General features: G+C 47.9%; 1 protein-coding gene across 1 annotated transcript; it reads left to right on the plus strand.

Annotated features, from left to right (window-relative positions):
• The first annotated feature begins 257 nt into the window (after window positions 1-257).
• On the plus strand, window positions 258-20906 carry LOC112408684 (interferon-induced GTP-binding protein Mx1). Its single transcript, XM_024758435.1, is given in 15 exon segments — window positions 258-393; window positions 1854-1941; window positions 4075-4186; window positions 8530-8721; window positions 9935-10000; window positions 10003-10075; window positions 10823-10977; window positions 11626-11762; window positions 13746-13957; window positions 16892-16946; window positions 16948-16966; window positions 17313-17376; window positions 17379-17434; window positions 17837-18006; window positions 20331-20906. Coding segments are annotated over 15 exon segments (1713 nt in total). The 3' UTR covers window positions 20509-20906.
• The last annotated feature ends 585 nt before the right edge of the window (window positions 20907-21491 follow it).

A 21491-nucleotide genomic window follows, 5' to 3' on the forward strand; every position in this document is an offset into this window, starting at 1 on the left:
AAAATTTCACATCCACTGCTGCGTGACCTCCGAGCGCACCCCAAACGGCTGACCAAGCTTCATATATCAGTTTATCTTTCCTGCTAAGGAGTGCAAACCAGACAAGTCAGCTGCCCGGGGGGTTCCTTGGAAGCGCATGGACCAGGGGTCTTCACCAATCCTTCTGAATAGAGGGAGGTTGGAGCCGAGGGTCGCTGGGAGGTTTTGCGTGCCGGAGCCGCCCTATAGGAAGCAAGGGCTGGCCCGAGAGATGAGGCATGCGCAGAAGTGCCCTGCGCGGAGGACCCTTAACCCAGGGGTTGGAGAGTTGCCCAGGGTCCGCCTTCCCCGTAGCTTGTGCAGCCGGGTGCGACCGCGTGGAGCCGGCACACTTAGTCTTCAGGATGGAGGCAGGTAGGACAGCCCTGGGGGCTGACGGGAAACCCAGGCGCTGCTGAGACCTGCGCCGCAGCCCTCCTCACCCTGACCCCACTGCGGGTGACCGCAGAGCTGCGCGTGTGGGATCCTCGGAATCATTCAGTCCAATTTTAAATCAAGTTTTTGTCGGAAGTAAGGTCAAGTGATGTCGACCCTTCCCCCCACCTCCCCCTCAGCTGTGAAGTCCCCAGAAGACTCCTAAAATGTTCATGTCATCTTTCTACTTGAGAACAGAGCTGCTGGCCGGGAAGTTCCCCACCGGCCTGTGGACGTGCCCTTCCCCCGCCCCCCCCAACCCAGGTCCTTCACTTCTCTTCCGCCCACCTCCCGATACTCAGCTCATCTTGATTTGATAGAGAGCCTTAGGTCTAAAATACAAGATTTTAACCAAAGATTTTAACCTTTTAACCAAATTACTGAGTCTGCGCCGTTTCTGCTCGCCCTGGGAGAGGCCAGTAAATTGGGAGATGAGGTGTTGGGCGTAAGGAATAAGGACTTTATTCGGAAAGCTGGGAGTCCGAGAAGACGGACGACCAATGACCTAGAGAACCCTCTTCCCGGGGTCTGGATGCTAGTTTCTTTCGTACAACAAAGAGCGGGGAGGTGAAGAGGTAAAGCAGAAAGGCCTTAAATTGTTGCAAATATCTCTGGATTTCAGCCTGACTGGAGGAGGGGGTGTGCTAATTTCTTCTTTCCTGCAGCCATACACAGGTGGGCTGGGTCAGAGTGTTTCCTGTGAGCTGAAAAGGTATTTTCGTTTTACATTCAGGCTTGGGGGCCATGACGTTTACTTTAAGCTACAGGCGACATCTCTTTAATGATTAACTTGTAGCAAAAGGAATAGAATATAAAGGTTAAAAGTAAAAGAAACAGATCTAATATGGAGTCAGATTTGTTCTTCCCTATTACAATCATAAACAATGTAAATGTCAGTGAGTTTCTGGAAGGCAAAACACTTTGATGAGAAAAAGCAAATCTAAGTCCTGAGAGGGTTAGCTGGACTGAATTATTTGGGCAGTTTGCAGACACTGAATCCGGTGTTTTCTTGAATTTGCTTGGTAGGTGGCCCTTATTTAGGGCTTAGGGGAGCCAATCCTCCTTCACATCCCTGCTCCTCTCTGCAGACTGGGCTGAGGAAGCTTTCCCACAAGGACAGAGCTCCCCTGGGCAACCCTTTGATCCCCTCCCCGCCCTCCACTGCAGGGATTCTCCAGTGACACTGGGGAATGGCATCTGGGTCTGGGAGATCTTAAGGGGGAGGGGGTGGTACAGCCAGCCAGCCGCCCCCATGGACAGGGGGAACCTGAGTGGACAGACAGAATGGAAAGAACCCACAGCACCTGGGCAGTTTCTCCCCATCCCTCCCTTCCCCAACCTTTGGAGTGAGAGAAGAGCCTGGTGCAGTAACCCCACTACTGACCAGTGTGGGTGTGCAGGACTGGGGAGCTGGGAGCTGGAAAGGAGGGAGATTCCCAGTGCTGTGCCCGCCTCGAAGCTCCCTGCCATCTTGTCTGCAGACACAGGGTAGGGGTTAGACGTTTCATGAGCAGTTCGGGGCTGAGGGCTAAGGGTCACAGGGCTTGACTCTAGCATGGCCAGAGTGGGTGAATGCGTTCAGCTCAGTTTGACAAGTGCAGCCGGATGCTGAATGTAATGAATAAGTAAAACTGGTTTTTATTACTGAGATGGCTTTGCTCCTGAGATCCAAACTGATTTTCAAAGATGATCCAAGATAGGTACAAATAATTAAGATATACAGACAAAAGTCACAAGATTTTGCTTTCAGGGAATGTCTTTTTTTTTGCGGTACGCGGGCCTCTCACTGTTGTGGCCTCTCCCGTTGCGGAGCACAGGCTCCGGACGCGCCCGCTCAGCGGCCATGGCTCACGGGCCCAGCCGCTCTGCGGCATGTGGGATCCTCCCGGACCGGGGCACGAACCCCTGTCCCCTGCATCGGCAGGCGGACTCTCAACCACTGCGCCACCAGGGAAGCCCTCAGGGAATGTCATTTGATGAAACAAACAGAGGAAGGGAATTTGTTCACAAAGAACCCACGGTCATGGGGTGCTAGCCCTGGGGACTAATGATGCCACCTGACTGGGTTCAGTAAGGTCAACTGAAGTTGTAGTCTCTCACATGGGGCCCCAGCTCCAGCCCGGGACCCCCTGGGCACACGAAGTCTTTCCAAAGGCATGGGGGTAGGTGGTGGTTAGGGAAGAAATTTCCAGATTCCATAAGTACTCCTTAAAATTGGTCATCTTTCAAAACTGCTTTTCTCTCACTATACAATGAACAGAATGTATCCCTCTCCCCCCAATACACTTTTTTTTTAGCAACCTTGCCCTTTCAACTGCACCAGTATGGACCCAAAATCATATAGGCCTTGGGGTAGGGTCCCTTGAGAAGAAGCAAGAGCGTAACAAAAAAAAAAAAGTGTTGATTCAGGCTGTACATTGACAGCAAGGCTCCGTGCCTTATCCATCTACCTTAGAGCTTAAATATTTAAGGCTTACAAAAAGGACTTAGGGAACTGTGAATCTCTTTCAAAGCTCATCCCCCCCTTCATCTGCACCATTCTCAGCAATGGGGAAGAAACTTGGTGAGTGCTATCATTTATTTGCCCGGGTTTTGGTCTAATTTGTATGTTTTGCCTGATTTCTAGGAGGTGTCGGAGAACAGCTCTGAATTTCTGCCGACGGGTCAACGTTACATTGTCAAGTAAAAGGAAGGTATATTGGAGGTAAGTAAGGGTTTTATAGTTTTTATAACATTTATTTCAAGTCATAGGAGAAATATTTTCATTTACTTTTATCTAAGATTATTAGATGTGTACATTTTAATATTTAGAGACTTATGGTCCCAGGAAAAAATTTTAATGAATTTCAGATATATGCATGTGTATTTTCTGGGTGCAGACAAGTATGATAAGGTGGCCAATTAAATGCTTTCAAAAATAAAATGAATGACTTTAAGATACACTTAGGTGGGGGAAATGGAACAAAAATCTGAAGACGGGGATCAAAAGGAACAGAGTAAAAGACTTGGAGTCATTTACTCCTGTTGCGGAGCACAGGCTCCAGATGCGCAGGCTCAGTAGTTGTGGCTCATGGGCCCAGTTGCTCCGCGGCATGTGGGATCTTCCCAGACCAGGGCTCGAATCCATGTCCGCTGCATTGGCAGGCAGATTCTCAACCACTGCGCCACCCGGGAAGCCCTGGAGTTCATATTTTATAAAACACAGGTTTGGTGTTAAATTATCATAATATTTAGAATCCCTCATCTACACTGGAAAGAATTTTATAGTAATTTTACTTTTAAATGTAAACTTAAAGATACATCAGAAATTTCATCCTTTGCCACTATTTAAATTTATGGTGAAAAAAATTTTTGATGTTCAACCTACAATCATGATGGGAAATACAGAGTTTAAAAAAAATCTTTGGAGATCCGGAAGCATATCCTTGAAGACCACTGAGCTGGTTTGGAGCATCTGTCCTCATTTGACACTTGGTTCCTTGGAGTTGTCCCGTCATTTCTTTCTGAGCTCCCACTGTGTCCCAGTGTGTCTCATGATGGGTTTGGTTCCATGATTGAATGTACCCAGCTTCTGAATTGTGTTAATCCTGACCTACTTGGTTTTAAGCTGACCTGATAAAGGAAGAAGGTGGTTCATTCTGACTTGAAAATCAAAGAACCCGATTCACCTTCTACATCCAGTCATCTGTTACTAAATGGAAATGATGATCTGGTGGGGAAAAATGAGGAAACGGTAAGTTGATGCCTGAAAACCACTCTCCGTGTGGACATGAGCTGTGTCCACTTGCGGGCTGCCCACTGATGCAGTGATGCCATTGCTGCCCGGAGGTGCCCGCTTCCACATCTCTCTGAGGGCAGGACATGGTTACAAAGACTCTACTCATTCTGTTTGGCCCCTTCTTGCAGCCAAATGCAGACAGTGTTTTGCCTTAGCTGATGCTGGTTGGGGTGCAATTTTGGTCTGGAAAACCAGGCGAGATGCTGATGGGCTAGCGTAGGAATTGGCCCCAGGCACTGGGCCCGAGGAGCCCTGTGTTATCACATGCACACATCACGGTTCAGTCTCGAGTTCAAACCTCTGAGGTGTCACTGTGACACCACCTCACGGTGAAGCCATGTGGTGTCTTTTCTCCTAGAATCGAGACCTATTTCTGGTGGGAACCAGACTTGGCTTCTGGAATCAACTCAACCTGAATTTGATTCCGGTGCTGACACTGGCAGCTGTGTGATCTTGGGTGGTTATTCCTGCCTTTAGAAGCCCGATTTTCCATCTGTAAAGTCGGAATAATAATAGTATTTACCTTGTGTGGCTGTTGAGAAGAGGTGGAGGCCGGGCACTTAAGAAGAGCTCTGTTTATTGCTGTCACATGTTTTAACACAATGGATCTTCAGTGTCTTTCCAGTTGGCTCCATTTTCGTAATCAATGTTTAACAACGTTTTAAACAATACTACAGACTACATTGGAGGACATAGAAAAATAAGAAGGTCCACCCATCTTTCCACCACCCTAATATAACTGTCGTCTCTCTCCTGGCTGTAACTGGCAGGGTAGAGGGCAGGAGGGGCTCCCAGTGCTCAGACCCGTGTGTTCGCATGTAGCTTCGCCTTTTTCGGCCAGGCTGAATAGGGGGTGTCTTATGACCCAGCAATTCCACTTCTAGGTGTAGACCTTGGTTCTTAGAGTGTGGTCCCCAGAGAAGCAGCATCAACATCCCCGGGGAAGTTTGACGTGGAAGTGATCACACTCACATATCCTTCCCCCAGACCTAGTGAACTGGAAATTTCAGGGACAGAGCCTACTATCTGTGTTCTAACAGACCCTCCAAGTGATTCTTCTTTGTACTGAAGTTTGAGAAGCGTTTTTCCACGTTCATATAGCATTCTTTCTAAGCAAAACCAGAAGCAACACAAGTGCCCATGAGTAGTGGGATGCATACATAGATTGTGGTGTGCTCATGCAGTAGGATTCCATACAGCAGTGAAAAGGAATGAGCTAGAGTTCCAGGTATCAAGATGGCTGAGTCTAGGAAACAATGGTGCGGGAGTCCCCTGGTGGTCCAGTGGTTAGGGCTTGGCACTTACACTGTCGTGGCCCGGGTTCAACCCTGGTTGTGGAACTGAGATCCTGCAAGCTGAACGGCATGGCCCAAAAAAACAAAACTAAAAATAAATAAACAATGGTGAACCCTAGAATCAGGTCACAGAAGAAATATACTACATGATCCCATTTATATAAAGATCCGCAACAGGCAACCGTAAGCCACGTATTGTTCAGGGAAAGGTGCACGGGCGGTAAGACTGTAATGATGAGGTAAGGACATTGTTATCACAAACCTGAGAACAGAAGAACCTTCTGGGGCTGAAGTGGTTTTAGGAGGAAGGTGCCTGGGGAGGGGTAGATTGAGTGTCTTAAGTACAGGGAATATGTGTTTTCTTAACCCAGGTGGTTGGTACATGCATTTTGACTAATTAGTATTCGTGTTTTATAAACTCTCATGAATGGGCGGTATAAAGAAACGAAAACAGAAAGAACCCATAAGGAGGGCTAAGACTGAGGCCGCTGATGAGTGTAAAGGTACAGCCAGGTGTGTGCACAGCCACCATGAGTCTTTCTGTGGGGAATCGTGCTCCGAACCTTTCTGAAGTGTTGTTATAGAGAAAAATTGCTCAGGACACTTGTTTAAAAATGGCAAGGAAGATTTTATTCAAGACTATTGCAATAGGGGAGAGAGATTGCACTCGATGTGGATACAAGGACAAGTGGGGATTTATAGCCAGCGGGCAGGGTGGAGGACAGGAGGAAGAATTACCTAGAGGAGCTAGGTTAGGATCAAGGGAGGTGAGGAAGGAACTGACTGGCTGTCAAAGCTGAGGAGATTCTGGATGAACTGGCTTAGCACGATTCTTTGATAAGTCTGGACTCAGTAGGTGAAGGAGAGGCCTAGAGGAGAAGGGGGCTCAAAGGAACCTCGTTAAAGTTTGGCCAAGGGCATCCCTGTCAGTGTGTGTACCCCCTTCTCTGCTGAATTTTGTCAACATTTCCCACGTAGGAAATGTTGCTCTCAGGCATTGTGTAAAGCAGTGGTTCTCATCTGGGGACAGTTTTACCCTTTGGAACACCTGGCAATGTCTGAAGACATCTTGGTTGTCACAACTCAAAGTGACTAGTGAATAGAGACCAGGGATGCTGCTACACCTCCTACAATGCACAGGACAACCCAACCACAAAGGCTCATCTGGTCCAAACTATGAACACCTTCTCACGATGCTATAAAACAACTATTCCAGTAAAATTTAATTATATTATAAAGCATACACAAAAATAGGAATTAGAAAAAGGTAAAAGGTAAAATGATTTTTTCTTATTTTCTTCGCCACTGGGGTTGTTGGTTTTCTTGTTGTTGAGGTTTGAGCGTTCTTTATATATATATCCTGGGTACAAGTCCTTTGTCAGATATAAGCTTTGCAAACATTGTGCCTTGTCTTTTCATTCTTTTAACAGTCTCTTTTAAAGATTAGATGTTTTAAATTTTGATGAAGTCCAATTTATGTGTTGGTTCTTTTATGGATTGTACTTTTGGGGCCATATCTAAGAAATCCTTGCCTAATGCATAGTCACAAAGATTTTCTCCTGTGTTTTCTTCTAGAAGTTCTATAGTTTTAGAGTTTGCATTTGGGTCTGTGTTCCACTGTGTGTTAATTTTTGTACATGGTGTTAAACATAGATTCAAGGTCATTTTTTTGAATATAGATGTTTAGTTATCCCAGTACCATTTGTTGAAAAGGCTACCTTTTTTCCACTGCATCCCCCTTGTACTTCGGTCAAAAAACAGTTGTTCACAAATGTATTGGTTTATTTCTAGACTATGTATTCTGTTCAATTCTCTTTCTCCATTTTTGTACCAGTATCACATTGTTTTGGTTACTACAGCTTTATAGTAATTATGGAAATCAGGGAATGGTAGCCCTCCAACTCTGTTCTTTTTCAAAGTCATTTGACTATTTTAGGAGTATTTAGACTATTTAGATTTTCTGTGATTGTTAATGTAATTGGGCTTGGAAAGATCATTTTGCTATTTGTTTTCTATTTGCCTTGTTTTTCATCTCCTCTTTCCTCTTTTCCTGCCTTCTTTTGAATTAATCAAGTTTTTTTATGATTCTGTTTTATCTCCTCTGTTGGCTTATTAAATGAAACTGTTTTAGGGAATATATTATATGTCCTTAACTTATCAAGTTTACCTTCAAGTGCTAATATACTACTTCATGTATAAGAACGTTATACAATAGTATGTGTCCATTTCTCCCCTCCCAGCCTTCATGCTATTTTATCATGATTTTTAATTTTATCAATATTTTAAACCCCACAATACATTGTTATTTCTGTTCAAATAGTCAAATGTCTTTTAAAGATAATTAAGTAATAAAAAAGCATAGTGGTCACCATTTCTGGTGTAAATTCCTTGGTGTAGATTAAGAGGTCCATCCAATATAATCTTCCTTTGGCTTGAAGGACATCCTAAACATCTCCTGTAGTGCAGGTCTGCTGGTGATGAATTCATTCACTTCTGTACATCCGAAAAAGTCCTTATTCCCTTTCATTATTTTAAAAGATATGTTTGCTGGGTAGAGAATTCTGGGTTGATGGTTTTTCTCAGCACTTTAAAAAGGTTGCTCCACTGTCTACTCACTTGTATAGCTTCTAGTGAGAAATGTGCTGTAAATCTCGTATTCGTTCTTCTGTACTTGTGTTATTTTCCGGCTGCTTTAAACATTTTGTCATTATCACTGGTTTTGAGCAACTTGACTATAACATGCCTTGATGTAGTTTACTTTATGTTTCCTTTGCTCAGGTTTCATTGAGCTTTTTGGATCTTCGGGCTAATAGTTTTCACCAAACTTGGGAAAATTTTAGCTTTTATTTCTTCAAGTATTTATTTCTGTTTTGCCCCCACTGTCTTTTGGGGCAATCTGCAATCTCCAATCACCTGTATATATTAGGTCGATTGACGTTGTCCATCTTTGATGGCATGTGACCTGCAGGCTGTGATAGAGGTCTCCCACTCTACCTCTTCCAGGGGTCTGAGAACAACCTGTACAACCAGTACGAGGAGAAGGTGCGGCCCTGCATTGACCTCATTGACTCCCTGCAGGCCCTGGGCGTGGAGCAGGGCCTGGCCCTGCCCGCCATCGCTGTCACTGGGGACCAGAGCTCGGGCAAGAGCTCCGTGCTGGAGGCTCTGTCGGGGTTTGCCCTTCCCAGAGGCAGCGATAAGCTCTGCTGGGCCATCCTCCTGCAAGCCACAAGGCATCCCGGGGACCAGTGGTTTAAGGGGAGGTCTCTGGGAAGGCCCCCAGGAGGGCAGCTCCCACAGGCCCTGGACAGCCGCACAAGCACTTGCCCTGTGTGTGAATCAGCTCAGGCTGCAGTAACAGAGGACCTCAGCCTAGGAGCTTAAACAACAGAAATTTACTTCTCGCAGTTCTGGAGTCTGGAAGCCCGAGATCAAGGTGTCAGCAGGGTTGGTTTCTCCTGAGGCATGTGTCCTCGGCTTACACATGACCCTCTTCTCCTTGTGTCATCACGTGGCCTTTTCTCTATGTGCACCCATGTCTAGGATCTCTTCCTCTTTTTAGAAGGATGCCAGACATGTTGTTTAGGGCCCCACTCTTAAGACCTCATTTAATGTTAATTACCTCTTTAAAGATATACCCTATCTCCAAGTATAGTCACATTGGGCATTAGGGGCTTCAACATATGAGTCTGACAGGGTGGCGGGGGGAGGAGACCCAATTCATAACATCCTCTCATCACATGTTTAGTGTGGATGGTCCATAACCTACACTTGCGGAAGGTCTGAGTAAATGCATGTGGGTCCTCAGCCCTGAACACTGTGCACGTGGGTGTCCTTCTTGAGCCCCTTCCCAAGAGGTGACCCTCCATCTGGGAGGTGAAGATTGGTGCTCTGCTAAGTGGTGCTTTTTGAGCCAAGGATCAGTGAGGGCTCCAGGGAAGAAGGCACACCTGAGCTGGGTCTTGAAATACGGGTCAGATGTGAAGGCGGGTGGAATTTGGAAGAAGTTTACAGTAAGGGGACTGTGGTGAGGTGGCCTGGCGGGGGCAGTCCCCCTTCCTGATAGGAGTGGGGTGTGTGCACTGGGGGACGATGGAGGACATTTGCAGAAGTTTGGGGCTCCCCACTGTAGTTTGCCACCTGGGCTGATGGAAAACACTGGAGTGAAGAAGGGGGTCTAAAGAAGTGGCTTTCAAGCCAAACACCCCCTGAGACATACAGTCAAGATGCACATTCGTGAGTCACCCCAGATAGAATGTGTCGGAGTGTCAGAGGGTGAGACCAGAAAGTCTACAGTTTTAACAGTCTCCCCAGATGATTATATAGAAATTTGAGAACCACTGGTCTAAGACCACCACATAGGACCTGTTAGGAGCAGAGTATAGAACTGATGGATAATGACCTCCTAGGTATTGTCACAAGATGTCCTCTGGTGCTGAAACTGAAAACACGTGTGAATGAAGACGAGCGGAAAGAGGCAAAGTCAGTTTCCGGGACAAGGAGACTGAGATTTCAAATGCTTCGCAGGTGGAAAAGGAAATCAGTGAAGGTAAGTGTCCCATGTTTGTTTGTCATTGCCTATTTGGCTATCTGGTCAACCGGGCGAAGTGGGTGGGGTCTGCCTGTCACCATTCCCACTCTCCCCTTTCTGGGCCCGTCCTGGTCCCCCGGGAACCCTCCCTTCCCTACATCCGGCCCCCAGCTTTCTTGTATTTTCTCTTCTTTTACTCTCATTAAGACCAGTGCTTTGGACAGAATCTGACCTCAGTAGTTGATTGTTTAGTATGTAAGTACGTACCTGAGTGTAGTGTGAATTTTGAAGCTTGTCTCCAAATATGGAGTATTGGTCCCTTATTCAAGGGCTTCCCCATCCCACAGATCTGATGGAAGAGGTATACGGTATGGGACCAGGGAACCCCTTCACCTATTAACCTGGTAAAAAGGCATTCCAAAATGCTGACTGGGGCATCACTGAACCCTACTCAGAAATGGGGGTCCTTTTTCTCCAAGAGTGGGGTGCATGTCCTTGCATAACCCTGGTTTAGGCTAATTTATGGCAGGGCTCGGTAAATGCAGACCACAGAGATTACATCATCAATGTGAGACATCTGAAAAGAGAAACTTAACGCTTGGACTTATGAATGCACTCTCAGAATGGAACTCGTTCGTATGTAGGGGACTCACTGCATGGCTCATCCATGAATCACAGTGGGTGGAAGTTGCTTTCAGAGGATTCGCTGTAATGTGATATTCCATTCCTAAGCTCTATTCTGTTTTTTTCCTTCCTCTTCTCTAGCCCAGGTTGCCATTGCTGGGAAAGGCATGGGAATCAGTCATGAGCTGATTAATCTGGAAGTCACCTCCCCTCATGTCCCAGATCTGACCCTGATAGGCCTTCCCGGCATCACCAGGATCGCTGTGGGCAATCAGCCAGCCAACACTGAATATCAGGTGAAACGTCAGGTTCCATCCTGGCCCAGGCCTTGCGGGGGTGGGGCTGCATTAGAGCATCAGTGAGTCCAGGACTGAGCTTGAAGAGTGGGTATTAGGAGGTGGGGAATTTGGAGAGTGTGATGGCCGAAATCTACTCCACCAAGTTGGGTGGAAGCTTCTGTGGAAAAAGGCAAACAGGCAAAGTTGGAGGTGCGTTTTATTTGTGGTTTATGTGGCGGCTCATTTTGGTCATAGTTACATTTTGTGCCATATCTAAACCAGCACGTATTAGGAAGGGGTTTTATGTGGGAAGCATAAGAGAGCATTAGAAGCAAGTCTAATGATATTCCTATATCAGTGAATCTTACTCTGTGGATTAAAGATTTAGGGAATAGTCAAGCAATTCTTTTGGCATCTTGTTTTTCATTGTGACTGTCAGATTTGAGGTCTTAGGAGATAGTTAAAGAGTTAAGACCTCACAGTTTTCCCTGTTTGAGGCACAGAGAACTTAGTTCCTCTGACTTGGGAAGTGCCACCAGGCTTGTGTTGTGGGCTCGTTTCTCCATAGTTGCTTCTTTGGAGAAATACCTCTAGGACCTGGAGGTTCTGAAGCAAGTACAAGGTCAGGACCTGTCTCATCTTTCATACCCTCTCATTTTCTTACAGATCAAGTCTCTCATCAGGAAGTACATCCTTAAGCAGGAGACCATCAACTTGGTGGTAGTCCCCGCTAATGTGGACATCACCACCATGGAGGCACTGTGCATGGCTCAGGAGGTGGACCTCCAAGGACAGGACCATAGGTAAGAAGATGAAAGAATCTAAAAATAGTAGGTGGCTTGATAGTGGAAAAGCATCCCTTGAATCCAGTGGGTGCTTCCTGGCACACATACAAGTTGAGAACCTTTTGAGAACACATTGAGGCCAGATGAAATGGGCTACATTTGACTCTTGTTGGTTGTGTGTTGGCTTCTAATCCTTGTCTCCCTGCTTATAAGAGGCATGGTGGGTTCAGGAGGTGAGGCAAAATCAGAAAGCAGTTATGTCAGTTGACAGTGCATTTGAAGTAGAACAACCCACGTGTCCCAGACAGATGAATGGATACGCAAAATGTGTTGTATCAATACAATGGAATAGTATTCAACCTTAAAAAGGAAGGATAGGGCTTCCCTGGTGGCGCAGTGGTTGAGAGTCCGCCTGCCGATGCAGGGGACACGGGTTCGTGTCCCGGTCCGGGAAGATCCCACATGCCGCGGAGCAGCTGGGCCCGTGAGCCATGGCCGCTGAGCCTGCGCGTCCGGAGCCTGTGCTCCGCAACGGGAGAGGCCACAACAGTGAGAGGCCCGCGTACCACAAAAAAAAAAAGGAAGGATATTCGGACACCTGCTACAATGTGGATGGATCTTGAAGACATTATGCTTAATGACATAAGCCAGGGCAAAAGGACAAATACTGTGTGATCCCACTTATATGAGGGATCTATAGTGGTCAAGTTCATAGAGACAGGAAGTCAAACGGGGGGAAAGGGGGAAAGAAGAGTGGGTGTTCCGTGGTGACAGAGTCTCAGCTTGGGAGGAGTAAAAGGTTTTGGAGCTGGTTAGGGATCAAGGTTGCCCAACAACATGGAAGTGCTTTATGCCCCTGAACTGTGCACCTAAAAATGGCTAAAATGGTCAATTTTATGTTTTTAAAAATGTGTTTGGCTGTAAATAGCAGAGAACCTGAGTACAGTGGCTGATTTATTTTCACGCCTAACAAGAACTCTGGGGCTTCCCTGGTGGCACAGTGGTCGTGAGTCTGCCTGCCGAGGCAGGGGACACGGGTTCGTGCCCTGGTCTGGGAAGATCCCACATGCCGCCGAGCGGCTGGGCCCGTGAGCCATGGCCGCTGAGCCTGTGCGTCTGGAGCCTGTGCTCCGCAACGGGAGAGGCCACAACAGTGAGAGGCCCGTGTACCGAAAAAAATAAAATAAAAAAAATAACCGCTGGGCACACGCTGCTTCCCTCGGGACTGCTGTTCAGTGACGCTGTCAGGACCCAGTCCCTTCCACCTTCTGCTCCACCATCCTTAGCTGCAGGCGCTTATTCTTTGCTTGTCCTGCTGCCTGTCGTGCCTGGGATGGGAATCTCTGGGCCAGGGCAGCAGCTCCCAGTGGGCACGGTAAACCTCAGGGTTAGTCCTGGGCTGGCTTCACTGGACAGTCCCACAGGGCCCCGCACCCGGAAGGGTCCACACCTGGTGTGGTGCTCTGATGCTGCCATCTTGCAATACTCAACGTTTGAACAAGGGGCTCTGCATTTCCATTTTGTAATGGGCCGTGCAAGTGATGTAACTGGTCCTGGCTGGACCAGTGTTCCTCCAAGTGTGAGCCAGGCCCCACCTGCACCAGAAATAATCGGAGAATTTTTAGAAATGCAAGTCCCTCGATCCCCCCAAACCTCCTGAATCAGAATCTCTGGGATGGGGCCTGGGATTCTGCATTTTAAGACCTACCTTAAGGTGTTTCAGAGGCACAGGGAAGTTTGAGAGTGAACTCCTCCACTGGACAGAAAGAACACAAAAGGGCCATTACACGCTACTGTCTCTTTGGTGTGAGAGCTGAGATCTGGGTGATGTGAGCTTGGGGAGAACACAGGGGCTGAGCCTCACACCTTCGCTCCGCAAGCCCTATTGTGTGCCCTCAAGCAGGGTGGGAGGAAACCAGGGGCCAGGGGACCTGCTTTCCCAGGGGCAGGAGCTGTCCTTACTTTTCGCTCTGCGAAGCTGTGAGCATTCCCTAACCAAAGTCTCTGGGTCGCAGGAATCTTGACGAAGCCCGATCTGGTGGACAAAAGCACCGAAGATAAGGTAGTGGACGTGGTGAGAAACCTTGTCTTCCACCTGAAGAAGGGCTACATGATCATCAAGTGCTGGGGGCAGCAGGACATCCAGCACCAGCTGAGCCTGACCAAGGCCCTACAGAAGGAGCAGGACTTCTTTGGGAACCACGCCCATTTCAGGTAGGCGGGTGGTGTTTTCCGAGTGTGAACCAAAATTAAGGACCTCCGTCCTCACGGGGGAAAATGGATGCTGTCTGAAATCAGATTTTGAGAGTGTCCATGTGTGTTCGTTCCTTGACAATGACCACGGAATTTGCCTGGAAGAAAAAAGGAGGAATTCACAAAGTACTGCAAAGAATAAATTTAAAGCATCAAAAGAAGGCAGAGATTTTTGCAATAACTGAAATAGTATGGTTCCGGAACCAGAATATAAACATAAGTGAAACAGAAACAAAGTAGAAAACCCAGAAATAAGACTCAGATACATATATTTGGTCTATGATAAATGTGGCAATTCAAATCCCTGGGCTATGTCTGTTGGATCATCCATCAGTGGCATTGAGATAATTGTTTAATATTTGGGAAACAATTAAATTGTGACCTTACTTAACATGGGATACCCAAATATAATAAATATCAGTTGAAGTTTAAAATTAAGTACAAGAAAGGCACCATAAGTGTCCCAGAAGAAAATAGACGGAGAATTCGTAATCCCAGCATAAAAGTCTTTCTAACCCTAATGCCAAAAATGACACTTTTTGAAAAGGAAAAGACTGATAAATTGGTTAGATTTGAAACAATGAGAAGATGTAGAGTTGGTGGGAAAGGAGGGGCGTGGACCTTCACCTCTGCTGCTGGGAATGTGTGCTGAGGTCACATGCGAACCGGTCTGCATAGGTGCGTCCCCGAGGCTGAGTTCCAGTTCTAGGAATTCCACCCAGGAAAGTAATCAGAGATGCATCCACTAATGTTGGCTAAAGGATGTTCAGCACAGGTTTGGTTTTTGTTTAAATTTTTATTAGAGTATAGTTGCTTTACGATGTTGTGTTAGTTTCAGGTGTACAGCAAAGTGAATCAGGTATACATATATCCACTCTTTTTTAGATTCTTTTCTCATATAGGTCATTACAGAGTATTGAGTAGAGCTCCCTGTGCTATACAGTAGCTCCTCATTCGTTATCTGTTTTATACATAGTAATGTGTATATGTCAATCCCAGTCTCCCAGTTCATCCCAACCCCCCCTTCCCCCTTGGTATCCATAAGTTTGTTCTCTACATCTGTGTCTCTATTTCTGCTTTGCAAATAAGTTCATCTGTACCATTTTTCTAGGTTCCACATATAAGCAATGTTATACAATATTTTTTTTTTACAGATTTGTTTTTTGTTTTTTGTGGTACACGGGCCTCTCACTGCCGTGGCCTCTCCCGTTGCGGAGCACAGGCTCCGGACGTGCAGGCTCAGCGGCCACGGCTCACGGGGCCCAGCCGCTCCGCGGCACGTGGGATCCTCCCGGACCGGGACACGAACCCACGTCTCCTGCATCGGCAGGCGGACTCTCAACCACTGCACCACCAGGGAAGCCCACAGATTTGTTTTTAATTGTGAAAATTTGGAATCTAAATGTTGAAAATATGGGATTTATATAAATGAAGCAGAATAAGAGATCACAGCGCTGGCAACCATTAGACTGCTGTGCAATGAGATGCCAATGAAAAGGAGCTTATAAGATGTGGAGAAAAAAAGTGACAGAGTTGGGCTTCCCTGGTGGCACAGTGGTTGAGAGTCCGCCTGCCGATGCAGGGGACACGGGTTCATGCCCTGGTCTGGGAAGATCCCACATGCCGTGGAGCGGCTGGGCCCGTAAGCCATGGCCATGGAACCTGCGCGTCCGCAGCCTGTGCTCTGCAATGGGAGAGGCCACAACAGTGATATGCAGGTGGAGACCCATGTCCTTCATAAACTTTATCACATTTGATGCTCCCAGAAGCCTGCAGAGACATATAATTCAGAGGAAGTACTTGTACACCTGTGTTCACAGCAGCATTACTCACAATAGCTAAAACATGGAAGCAACCTGAGTGTCCACTGATAGATGAATGGCATAAACAAAATGTGGTCCATCCATACAGTGGAATCGCATTCGGCCTTAGAAAGGAAGGAAATTCTAGCACATGTTGTAACACGGATGAACCTTGAGGACGTTATGCTCAGTGAAATAAGCCAGTCAGAAAAAGACAAACACTGTATGGTTCCACTTGTACGAGGCCCCTAGAAGAGTCACATTCATAGAGACAGGGCCTGGGGGGAGGGGGAGGGGGAGACGTTTAATGCGGACAGAGTCTCATTTGGGGAAGATGGGATAGTTCTGGAGGTGGATGGTGGTGATGGACGCACAGCAACGTAATTGTACTTAATGCCACTGAATGTGGGCTTACAAACGACCGAAATGGTGAATTTTATGTTATGTATATTTTACCACAATTTTAAAAATTGACAGGTGTGGAAACTGAAACTTAGGTATGAGTGTACTCTTGCAAAGAGGTGTGTGGACTCATGTTTCCTGGCCGCCCTTCATCCTAAAAAGTCCCTTAAAATATAGAAAATCATGTAATAGCTCACCCTGCAAACACATATTTGGAAAGAGTGAGAGAAGGGCTTGGCTTCCTTCCTCCAACCAGCCCATGGTTTAAGTTCTCCTCTTGGGGAAGGGTGGGTCCCCCAGTTCAGGGTTCATCCGTAAACCTGTGTCAGTATATTTTCACGAAGGTCGATACTGATGTGCATTACGTATATAGAAGGGTATGTGCATGTTATGAAAACGTATCTAGAGGTGACTGTATATTTTTATAAAGACCATTTCTATAGTCAGATGTCATGAGACACAATATATCAGCTGGCAGGGATCATTCTATACCATTTTTGAAATACCTAACGTAACTGAAATTCAGTCAACTCTATGCGATCCAATTCTGAACATTGGTTGGGGACCAGATGCAGGACATTCCATCCAGTGGGAAGTAACTGGATTTGCCTTGGCTTTCCCTAGCAGCAGAGAGCCGACTTGCATTTTCTGGCTAGACGCAGATGGGCATGTACGTTGTCTTCTCTCACGGGGATCTTCTGGAGGAAGGAAGGGCCACGGCTCCGTGCCTGGCCGAGAGACTGACCACTCATCATGCACACCTGTGTAAGTACTTGCAAAGCCGTCCAGTCTCTGAATAGGATCCTGCAGACACAAAGCTTAACCATGTCGGCTAACAAACGTCAGCGCACGTGGACCTCCTGTGCATCTCGTTAAGATGCCGGCTCAGATTCAGGGGGTCTGGATGTGGCCCGGGATTCTCCCAGGTGGTGTGGATGTTGCCTGTCAGAGGACCACACGTTGAGTGGGATGCTCATAAACTATCCATTTGGCCTAATTACAAATTAGCATCTTATGAGCGCTGGACTAGCTCTTCCTTTCCCGTCATCGCCAAACTTGACTCGTTCCCTCTTCATATTTACGTCTTTCCATTGTTTTCTAGTTTCCTCAGAAATCTCTGCCCCTGCTAGAAAATCAGATAAAGGAGAGTCACCAGAGAATAACAGAGGAGCTACAGAGTATGGCTCAGATATCCCGGAAGACGCAAGTGGGAAGATGTTCTCTCTGACAGATGTGAGTGTTGCCAGGGGCACCAAGCTGGAGAGTCATACATCACTGTCTACAAAGGGATCGTGCGTGGGCCTTGTGCACGTCTCTCTTCACTCCCCTAAAGCTGATCCGGGCTCCTTCTGGCCACTTAGCACCAGAAGGGGGCTGGGGTTGGAGGATGGTGGTCAGGGAGTGGCAGACCATCCATTCATAGCATCGGCTCTTCCTCAAGCGCGCTCACCCGAGAGCCCCGGGCAGTTGAGGGGAGTTTGGGGTTGTCTGCTGCCAAAGCCTCTTCTCTCCTGTCCTCCCACCCGGGAGGCAGCAGAGAAGGGCTCGCCCACCCTCTGCATGCGTGCGACCGCCAAACTACTTTGCTTGTATTTGGAATATCTCCGCTGATACATACATGTTTCTTCTTGGCAGAAAATTGATGCATTTAATAAAGAGATCACTGATATAATAGAAGGGGAAGAATTCGTGGGAGAGTATGACTCTCGGCTGTTTAACAAAATGCGAACCGAGTTCTACAGATGGAGTATTGTGGTTGCAAACAGTTTCCGGAAAGGTGAGTCCAAGGCACCATGGGAAACCCTGTAAGTCAAGCTGAGTCCAGGGCCGGGGGGCTGGGTGATGCAGTTGGTGAAGGACGCCCAGAGTGAGGAGTTAGTGGCGTGAAAGCCACATGTGCTGTTTCAGATCCCTGAACTCTGGCCAACAAGCATCTAGTACTGATTTCAGAGGACACCTAGAGAGAAAATACAGATTCATTGGCCCATATCAGTCATGACCCTTAGAAGAATCAGCCCTCCCTCAACAGTGAGCAAGTTGACATATCATGTGTGTCACACTCTTTTTGTTCCCAACAGTGCTGCCCCTGAAATAACCCAGTTTGATCTTGGTTAACCCACCAAGGCCTTGAAGCCTGACGTGTCTCGTAATGGATCTTATAGTTGCAGTGATGAAAAGAAAATACAACGGAGAGGTCCAGGGGAGCTGATTTTCACTACTCAGAAATTTCCTCTCAGCTACCAAGAGATGGTCTCATGCCAACGTGGCCCTTCTGTGTGATTCTCTGTGTGGCCCACCACCTCAGCTCCCCCACACCCACTTGGTCAGGAAGAACTCTGCACCAGCCCTGCTCACTGGGCTACTGTTCTCACCAGGTAGCTCCCCGGCAGGAAAGGCTTTCACTCTCCTTCCCTGTCTGACCCGTGCTGCTCCCCTCCCCCTATGTGGCTCTGCCTGGCCACCCCTGCTTCTGTTACACGCGGGTCACAGGCTGAACATTACCCACCTCCTACTTCACCAAAACTAGGGATGATTTGGATGATCTCCAGGACAATGGGAAAATGACTTTTGCAGCCGTGTTCATACCAGACTCTCAAAAGCTGTTTGGGTGTGTGGTTTTGCCAGTCAGACAGACCAGCCCTTCCTTCAAGCTGGTGTCCATTCTCCAACATCAGACATCGGGTTCTTGGCCCCAGCATCCCCCTGGAATGCCTTCATCTGCCTGTCCCTTCTCTCCCGCCCTGCATTGGTGACACTGGTGGTCCCATCCCTCGCCTGCTCTCATCCTGGCGCACGGAGCGTGTGTTCCAGCTCCAGCTCACTGATTCCCTCCACTCACATACCCTGAGTGCTTGCTCCACTCCTGGCATCTTTCTAAACTTTTGTTTTTAGCTCATGTAATCTTTTCGGCCCTCACATGAGGCCAGGTGCTCATACTATAGAGAAGGGAAGTGAAGCACGGAGAGGTCGCAGAACTTGCTACAGTACCAGTGTATATCAGCTTGTTGAGAGATCAACTCATCTTAGGAAAGAGAAACTTTGCACTAGCAGGTGGGGTGTGGTGACATCACCCAACTCAGGTTCTGCTTCTCATTGCTCAAGAATCCAGTACTGAGAGACAAGTATTGGGTAAAATGAGAGACAGCTTTACTCAGGAAGCCAGCAATCCTGGGGAGAAGGTGGACTCATGGCCCAAAGAACCAATTCCCCATTTTCCAGGTTTTTGGAGATTCTGTAGGGAAAAGAGGAAGGGTTAACATGCTAAAGAGGTGCGTGATGAGCTCGTGGACATTCCTCTGATTGGTTGGTGGTGAGGTCACCAAGAGTCAACATCCTCAACCCTCTGGTTCCAGCCGATCTGGGGCTGTGTGATTGTGGGCAACATATGACTAGCTTCTTTTACGTGGCGGGGGTTTTAGTATCTGTAAAGCAGCCCAGAGGACATGGCGCAAAATACTGTCTGTAGCCCTTGAGGAGGGACTAAAGGTCCTTGACTTTGTTTAATGGCTAAACTATTATTATTTTGTTTGGCTTGACTATTTTCCTTTGTTGCTGCCTTTTTTCATTTCTCTGATTAAATTTATTCTTTGGATACATTTTCTTTTTTTAGAGACAAAGGGAAAGCAGAGGACATGGGTGGGGTGAGGAGGGGATATTGTCCCAGGACCCCACTGGGTCCTGCTCAGTTAGAGAGAGGGAGAAAGGAAGGTTGAAATGAACTTTCAACGTGCCCAGAACTCAGAGAGCTCCCTTCTGTGGTTTTTGATAGCCCAGCTCCTTTTCTGCTAAATAATTTTAGCTTTGATTTAAAAAAAAAAAGTTATAAAATCTTTGGGGCAGAGTTTTTGTACTCAGTCTGCCCATTAACCTTTTTAGAGCACGTTTTACCCTCTCGCATCAGAAGTAAGCATTTAGTGATCAGGAGAGGCTGGTGGGAGCCCAGGCTTGGGGTTGGCCCCCGACGCGGTGCCGCCTGGAGCACAGAGGACGAGGGTGCCTTTGAAACCCAGGTGGGGAGCTTTTGCACCCGCCAGGTCTCGTCCGTGCCGGGGGCTCCTCGGTGACGTCAGGGTCTCCTGGCGGCCGCAGCCCCTCACCCTCCTGTGAACTGCCCCTCCCTTCTTGCCAGGAGGTCAGCACCCGCCATCTCCAGCCACACCCCCGTGATGCTCAAGACGTTCGGCCAGCTGCGGAAGGGCATGCTGCAGCTGCTGAAGGAGCGCAGGGACACCAGCGACAGGAGGAAGCCCCTGAGGGAGCCGCTGCAGCGGCTGACCCTGGCTCGGCTCGCCAAGTTCCCCGGCTGAACCCGCCCTCCGCCCCGCCCCGGGGTCTCCAGGGAGCCGGCGACCGACATCTTTCCCTGCCAGCCTCGCGTCATTAGCTGACCATTTCACGGTTGCCCCAGTGGTTAGTAGTCAGACTGTAGCCGTCATCCCTGCTGTTAGTGGATGACGACCTAGTCAGAAGCTGTGATGGGCACGCTGGCTTCAGGCATCAAGTGATTTACATAGACGGTCCACGCCTGCCCTGTGCTCGCTGCATCACTTCATCAGTTACCGACGCCCACACAGAATCCTAAAAGGGTCATTCCGGTTTCTGTAGTGGCCTTTCACACCCGACGTTTTAGGGGCGTTAGTGCCACGTGTGTGAATGCACTTAGAAGCCTATTTCTTTGATTTGTAATAAACTCGTTTCGACCAGACATCTCTCTGACACCTTCTTTATCTGGGGGGAGAAGTCTGACAGTGACAGCAGGCGGGAACGCTTGGAGCAGTCGGTGGGCACTACCGCTTCCCTCGGTGCTGGATCAGGTCACAACGAACAGTTGAACAGAGGAATGTGGTCGGTTATTTATGAGAGGCTGAAGGGAAATGGGGAATACAGTTAAAGAAATGGGACAGAATGTGAAGCAATCAGCATTCGTTGTGTATAACGTGTGCTGATCAAGTGTCCAGTCTGCTTAATCGCTGGCCACCTGGCATGAGGCTGACAGGTAAAAAGCCCACGTCCAGAGAGGTCACTGCCCAGCCAGTGGGGTTTTACAGGTGCATTTACCTACCAATGCAGGTCTGGGGGGCAGAGAAGGTGGACCGTTAACCGTGAATTGGCCAGAAGGAGCACAGCACGGTCCTGAGTGTCCTTGGACTGGGCAGGGCTGGGGGCGCACGCAGACACCCCGCCAGAAAGGGAGTGGCTATCTCACGAGCTGTCCACTCCCAGGCCCAGTGGGACAACGGCTTGTTGTTGGGGGGAGGGGGGTGAAGTAGCTCCACTGTCCCCTCCCACC

This window comes from Neophocaena asiaeorientalis, unplaced genomic scaffold (assembly GCF_003031525.2).
Source record: "Neophocaena asiaeorientalis asiaeorientalis breed wild unplaced genomic scaffold, Neophocaena_asiaeorientalis_V1.1 scaffold45, whole genome shotgun sequence".
NCBI classification, from domain to species: Eukaryota; Metazoa; Chordata; class Mammalia; order Artiodactyla; family Phocoenidae; genus Neophocaena; species Neophocaena asiaeorientalis.